Below are 7872 nucleotides of genomic sequence, written 5' to 3' on the forward strand. Positions count from 1 at the left end.
TTTAATTACCAAATTCCAGGCTCTACAAATTCTAGAAATGTAAAGCTTAAATATACGTAGAAATTACTTGGATGATGATGACAATTCTTTTAGTGATTGTATATTGTTTGAAATCCAGTCATATCGAGTGACCCTGGAACACGTAATTATTTTTTTTGGAAAAAGTTTAGTCAGGTGTGTACTTAGGTATTCATGTCATGTGAAGTTATTACATCATGATGAGCTGATTTCCTTTATCTTCTATTTATTAAAATCATACGATGTTTGTTTACCTACATTTGATTAAATAATCTGTTTCCTTTGCAAGCAATCCAATATTCAGCTCGACAGCTGTTTTATTGATGTGTTATTATATAATCGATGAATAATTAATGAAACTTATGTATTCCAATTTTGAAAATCTTTTTCTTTTAACCTAATGTTCTTACCTTTATGGCGTGTTGCAATTAACCACAATGGGATTGTGTTGTGTTGTTGTATTTGTTTTCGATAGAAATTAAGATTCTTTCGAAAAATCTTTGTTTATTTTCAATTCGATGAATCTCCGCATCTACTATTCCCAAAGGCGGCCTTTAAACTAGGTCATTCATAATATGCGTTGACATACTCGAGATGCCCTACCTAACGTCCTCTTGGGAACTCTAGCACACTTTGGAAACGTGCTTAGAATATTACTACTGCCCTTTAAACCATCTGTTAAAAAAGGTGTATGTTCAATATGTATTTACTGTACAAAAATTTTGTAAAATTACCAGTTCAATAAAAGGCTGTTGTAGAGATATATGTATGAGTATATTTAGGATAAAGGTAAAGAGAGTATAAATAAATACTTAATTAATACAATAATAAAGAAATTAGGCCTTGTAGTATCTGCGAGCAACTCCGTCCCATTTGCTGGTAGCCAGAGTCTGAAAAGAAAGAACATTAATTACATTATTAATTTTAATTTATCAACAGTAGAATTGATTTATCATTTGTCATGTTATAGAAATCCAGTAAACAATAAATCGTGATTTAGTTTACTTTTAATTCTCTTCCAAGTCATAGTTTTATACTCAAGTAATAAGACTTCTGGTCATTATATACACCACCTTTGACTCAATGAGTATGTACTTTCATATTGATTTCGTAGTCTTTGTTAAGATCCCATTACAGCACTAAGATTTATTTTTTGATCTTACAAATATAATGCTGTCCACTGGTATCGGCATCCATTATAATTAATCTTTGAATTTATTATGGAAACTCCTAGACTACAGACTATCCAGTCTAAGGGGCTTCTAATCAAACGACCTAAAGCAACTATAATCCACATAGAATACAATAAAAAAGAAGTGGCTCCTTACCACAACCATCTCGTTGCCAGAGAACTTCCTGGTGATGGTGAGGCTGTTGCCGTCATCGTACTTCTGGACCTGGGTGATGGTGTCGCCAGCAACGGTGTAGGTGGTCTTGCACTGGAGAAAAATATAAATATTATGCACCGATTGAACAGGATTGTAAATGAGACTGTGGATGATGTAGATTGTAACAGATTTTATTTCAGCTTTATATGCAGTTATATGCATTTCTGTCAAGTGAAAACTAATTTATATACAAGAAAAGTAAGTTTCACTATAACAAAAGCTGTAAAAAAGGCTTGGCCTTTTATCGAATATAGTCATAATGAATTGACCAGATTTCAGCAGATACCAAAAAGATTAAAACTTGAATTAATAAATACACACTTCGTTTCTATCTAGCATTAAGAACTTACGATTGGAATAATTTAACCACTTTTTGGTCCAAAATTCAAAGTCCAAAATTCTCAGTCTCAATCAACGTCAAAGAAAGAAATACTGCTTCTCAAGAAATACCAAAAAGTCTACTTACGTGTCTATTAGCATTGTTATCATCGAACTCGACTCCAGACTTGAAGGTGACTTCACTCTTAGTCTTGGGCGTGATGGTGGTCACGGTGTAAGAGTCGCCATCTTGGGTGAACTTGAGAGTGGGCGTGTAGGTGAGGTAGCCTTGAGTCTGCTCGGGGGTGAGACCTGGAAGGAATGAAATGAGGAAGTTAAAACTTAATTCTCAGTATTTAGCTGGAACTTTAGTTGATTATATTTAAATGTCGTTTAACTTATGGAACCTAACTTTAGTAGAAGAAAGTTTCCCTGCACTAAAAATATTTCCGTGTTAAAGATGGATTCTTGAACCTTTGCTAGGTAGTAAAAAGGAAGTGCTTTGTTTTATCGCTATTATATTCTCATCTAAGTAAGTATGTTCCTTGCGTGGAATCGTCTACCTATTACCCTATCCTTCAGTAATAATAAAGTGGTTTCTAAGAATGTTTTGACCACCCAGAGAGAAATATCCAAAAAATATAGATTTACCTAAATCTTTCCTTGTATTATCAATTTTACTACTACAGTAGTTATTGCTATTGCTATTGTTATTGTTATTGTTATTGCTTAAAAAAAAATAAGAAATCTGAATATATATATATCTATATATATATATATATATATATATATATCTGAATTATATTCTTAATCACGTTTGTATCTTAGCTTCATAGCTTGATTATTATTACACTAGACACCGACCAGCTCCAGGCTAGGCGGTCATGTATGCCTTTGGTGACAAATCTATCATTATCACTACATAGATATATATTAGCCGTGTAGCGACGGCTTAAGAATACACATGTCGCTACCCCCTTCTTCCAGTGGGTGTCGTAGAAGTCGACTAATGGAGAAAATTGCACCGAACACCAGTGCGAGAGAAGGAAAACTCGGAAAAAAACCCTCTATCAACCCGTCTGGCCAGCGTGATAGCAGTAGGCTATATTCCTCTAATGTGCAGAACAAAAAAGCCACGGCCCCTAGTTCCCGGCAGTCCCGCTATTCCCGGTCACGGTGGCGACCGTGGTTACGGTGGGACAGGGGGTGCGAAGAATCTCCGGGTTACGGGAGGCCACCAAACACAACTGACTCTTGCGACGTACAACGGCCGCACGCTACGGCTTGACTCGCATCTGGCGCAACTCGAGGTGGAACTTGGGAAGATTAGGTGGCACATATTAGGGTTATGTGAAGTTCGAAGAGAGGGGGAGGACACCATAACCCTCGAATCAGGTCACCTAATGTACTTCCGAGAGGGAGACCAACAATCCCAAGGTGGCGTTGGGTTTCTGGTTAATAAGTCCCTAGCTGATAACGTTGTGGAGGTGTCTAGTGTGTCGAACAGGGTAGCGTACCTTATCATAAAGCTCACCGACAGGTATAGCCTCAAGGTAGTGCAAGTGTACGCACGGACCTCGACACATTCAGACGATGAAGTGGAGGATATGTTTGATGATATATCAAGGGCCCTCCACTTCACTACAAAGACCCATTACACCGTTGTCATGGGGGACTTTAACGCTAAAGTGGGAGTACAGATTTGCGGCGAATCGGCAGTAGGATCCCATGGATTTGGAAGCAGGAATCATAGGGGGCAAATGCTCGTCAACTTCCTTGAACGCGAGGGGCTCTTTTTGATGAACTCCTTTTTCAAAAAGCAGCCCCAAAGGAAGTGGACGTGGCAAAGCCCCGACACTATGACTAAAAATGAGATTGACTTCATCATGACGAACAAGAAGCACATATTCAGAGACGTCTCCGTGATCAATAGGTTTAATACCGGTAGCGATCACCGACTTGTCCGAGGCTCTCTGAATATCAACTTCAAGGCCGAACGTTTCCGTCTGATGAAGGCCAGGTTCCGACCAACACTGCTCCAAACCATGACAGGATCCGAAACGTTCCAGTCAAATCTGGAGAACCGATTTGCCGCCGTGGAAACCACAACAGACGTTAACCAGAACCACGAATATGTGGTTCGGATCCTCAGGGAGGAAGGTTCGAGATTCTGTAACATGCAGCGTAAGGGCAAGAAATCAAAGCTTTCGGAAGAGACATTAGGGCTTATGAAGAAACGACGTGAAAACCCGCCTGTCACTTCGTCAGCTAAGCGGGCTCTAAACCAAGAGATCAACAAGCACGTACGATGCGACCTCCGGTGCTCCAATACTCTTGACATTGAAAGAGCAATTGAGCTGAATCGGGGGTCAAAGGTGTTCGTACAATCTCTTGGAAGAAGCCACTTGACGAAGCTGACCACAACAAGTGGAGAAGTCGTTTCTTCGGTGCCGGCAGTCCTTTCGGAAGTTGAAAATTTCTATGGCCGGTTATACGCATCGCATGCATCTCGACCTGATCCCGGAAATGAGGATTCTAGAGCCACATTAACACGCCATTTCACCGAAGACCTGCCAGAAGTCAGCAGTGGCGAAATCGAGATCGCTCTGAGACAGCTCAAAAATGGAAAAGCCCCTGGCGAGGATGGCATTACAACAGAGCTTTTAAAAGCAGGAGGTAAGCCCGTACTGGGGGAGCTCCAGAAGCTTTTTAATGCCGTCCTGTTTGAAGGGAGAACTCCAGAGGCGTGGAGTAGGAGTGTTGTCGTCCTGTTCTTCAAAAAGGGAGACAAAACCCAGTTGAAGAACTATCGACCCATTTCCCTCCTAAGCCACGTATATAAGCTGTTCTCAAGAGTGATCACGAACCGACTTGCGCGAAGACTCGACGAATTCCAACCACCGGAGCAGGCTGGGTTTCGGAGCGGATACGGCACTATAGACCACATCCACACAGTGCGGCAGATTATACAGAAGACCGAAGAGTATAATCAGCCCCTGTGTCTAGCATTTGTGGACTATGAGAAGGCCTTTGACTCGGTTGAAATCTGGTCTGTTCTGGAGTCCCTGCAGCGTTGTCAAGTAGATTGGCGATACATCCAAGTGATGAGATGTCTCTACGAAGCCGCTACAATGTCCGTCCAAGTACAGAATCAGCAAACAAGGCCCATACCGTTGCATCGAGGAGTGAGACAAGGGGATGTTATTTCCCCGAAACTGTTCACTAATGCAATGGAGGATATGTTCAAAACGCTGAACTGGAAAGGACGCGGCATCAACATCAATGGCGAACACATCTCTCACTTGCGATTTGCTGACGATATCGTCATCATGGCGGAAACGCTGCAGGACCTACAACAGATGCTGAACGACCTGGCTGAATCTTCTCTACGCATCGGCCTACGGATGAACTTGGACAAAACCAAGGTCATGTTCAATGAACATGTTCTACCGGAACCGATTGCGATACACGGCGCCGTTCTCGAAGTTGTTCGGAAATATGTATACCTCGGGCAGACATTGCAGTTAGGTAGAAACAACTTTGAGGACGAGGTGAATAGGAGAATTCAGTTGGGTTGGGCTGCATTTGGGAAGCTACGTCGAGTCCTAACATCGTCGATCCCACAGTGCCTAAAGACAAAAGTCTTTAATCAGTGCGTCCTACCTGTCATGACTTACGGAGCCGAAACGTGGACACTGACGGTACGGCTGGTCCACAAGTTTAAAGTCGCTCAGCGGGCTATGGAAAGGGCTATGCTCGGCGTTTCTCTGAGGGATCGCATCAGAAATGAGGTAATCCGTCAGAGAACCAAGGTCATCGACATAGCCTATCGAATCAGCAAGCTGAAGTGGCAGTGGGCTGGCCATATTAGCCGAAGAACCGATAACCGTTGGGGTAAACGAGTTCTAGAGTGGAGACCGCGCCTCGGCAAACGTAGTGTAGGACGTCCTCAGGCACGGTGGAGTGATGACTTGCGCAAGACGGCTGGCAGGAGCTGGATGCGAGAAGCCGAAAATCGATCTCAGTGGCGTGCACTTGGAGAGGCCTATGTCCAGCAGTGGACTGCGATAGGCTGATGATGAGATAAATATTTAAGTACATAGGTACGTTGATGAAATAAAAATTATTATTGCTATCAGATTAAGAGCTGTTTTAAGATTACACTGTCACCATTAAATATAAGGCGTCGTCCTAATTGACAGCGATTGTACGATGACACGATGCGTTCTCGTCGTTCGATGAGTTCAAACATACAGATTTCATCAGAGTGTCCTATTTGAACCTCGCAAGTGAGATAGTGAGATCGTGAGATGAAAAACGCATCGCGCCATCGTGCGATCGCTGCCAATTAGGACGACGCCTATGTGCTGATTAGAAATCGCACTAATTCAACCTTACAAAAAACTATGCAATAACTATGTTTTATCCAAAAAAATTAAGAAATAAAAGTGTAGTTAAGGAAAGGAATCAGCTATGCTACAGAGGATCCATAACAAAGGATTAAAGCTTAACTTTGAAAAACAGAAGATTATATAGCAAACGTTGATAATACTGCTGATTCTAGCTTTTATAAAAATCTGTATGCATAATTAGCTAAATAAACTAAACTACTAGTCTTAAGTAAACTATAAATCTTATGTTACACTAAAATTTTCAAAATGTTTTAAAATTTAGACCCATTCTTTTTCTATTACAACTTTATCCCAACTGTCAAGATACTGTGACATTGACTGAACAACATGCCAAGATTTCCAGTTCCCAAATATAAATATAACATTGAACTATGTTTCTATGCAAATTGGTCAAGTCCAAGGTTTTGTGACAAAGATAATAATACAAGAACAAACGTCACCGGACAATTGTAATCAGAAAAGCCTTTTATAATTTCAGATTAGCATAACACTAGGTAAGAACTGATAAATATTGCATGTACGATAAGGTTTATCTCGACCTTATTCCGGTTAAGGTGAAGGAAAACATCTCGAAGATACCTGGACTATAAAGTCTGAAATCACCAACCCGCATTGAGCAAGTGTGGTGATTAACGCTCACTCCTTCTCCGTGTGAGAGGAGGCCTGTGTACCCAAAAGTGAGACGATAAAAAGGCTGTGACGATTCCGATTAAAGTCCTTAGGTTTAAAAAACATCATTTTTCATGAGAAAATAATTCCTCATCATCAACTTTGTTGGGGTCGGCTTCCAGTCTAACTAGATGGAGCAATTACCAGTCTTTTACTTGGCTGCTGCCTATCTGATTTCTTCAACCCAGTTGCCTCAGCCTGAGGGTCAGCCCGATACTTGGAATTATTGTGAGATTACCTGGTTTCTGACTACTTAAGATGTTCAAATGTCAGCTGTGACCCACCAATTTAATGTGCCATCCAAAACACAGAGAAAATCGTCATGATAGACGAAATGGCTTAATCGGAAAATGATACTTACCCAGAAACTCCAACTTGAGAACATAGTTGATAGTATTTATTTGAACGATTCGCATTAAATTATAGTACTTATAGAAGACGAAAGAATCCTGATTATAATCAAAAACTGCGCTCTCAGTGAGGTAATTAGTAGACCTAAGTAATCTAAGTAGGCACCTATATTTAGTAAATTCTAATAGATCTTTAGTAAATTATAAAGCTAAGGTTTGTTTGTTTTCTCGCACACACTAATCTCAGTAATTCAAATTTAAAAAAATCTTTTAGTCTTAGGTAACTCCACAATCAACACAGGCAGTTAGATCTTTAATCCGGATATAAGGAGAAATTGCAGATGAGAAAGCAGATAGAAGATAGGATGCAGATAAAGCCTTAAAAGACTTAATAAACAAACCAGTACTTACCCAAAGCATTGACGAAATCCTCAAAGTTCTCCTGCTTCTCAAACTTGTATTCCTTGCCAAAGAATGCCATTTTAGACTGGTTTGAGGACTGGGATTCGCAAACTAAGACGTGAAGGGGGTCTGATAGACTGTTTTATAGTTGTTCTGTAATCCCCTGGATAAAGATAACAGTCTATTTACAGTGTGCAAGATAAGATTTATTGCATCCCAATCTTAAGACGCCTGCGGTGTCCCTTTTATCTGCATCAACCTTTACACATTACCTACTTACCTTTGCTTGTCGAGTTTATACATAAAAATAAATAC

At 40.5% G+C, this 7872-nt stretch overlaps 1 protein-coding gene across 1 annotated transcript; it reads right to left on the reverse strand.

The window, feature by feature from the left end:
• Window positions 1-770: 770 nt before the first annotated feature.
• On the reverse strand, window positions 771-7672 carry LOC124639581 (fatty acid-binding protein 1-like). Its single transcript, XM_047177014.1, has 4 exons — window positions 7567-7672; window positions 1873-2036; window positions 1347-1457; window positions 771-908 (listed from the first exon to the last, which is right to left on the reverse strand). Exons 1-4 carry the CDS (start codon window positions 7634-7636, stop codon window positions 855-857), a joined length of 399 nt encoding a protein of 132 aa, XP_047032970.1. The 5' UTR covers window positions 7637-7672; the 3' UTR covers window positions 771-854.
• Window positions 7673-7872: the final 200 nt, after the last annotated feature.

The sequence above is a fragment of the Helicoverpa zea genome, chromosome 19 (genome assembly GCF_022581195.2).
Source record: "Helicoverpa zea isolate HzStark_Cry1AcR chromosome 19, ilHelZeax1.1, whole genome shotgun sequence".
Lineage (NCBI taxonomy): Eukaryota > Metazoa > Arthropoda > Insecta > Lepidoptera > Noctuidae > Helicoverpa > Helicoverpa zea.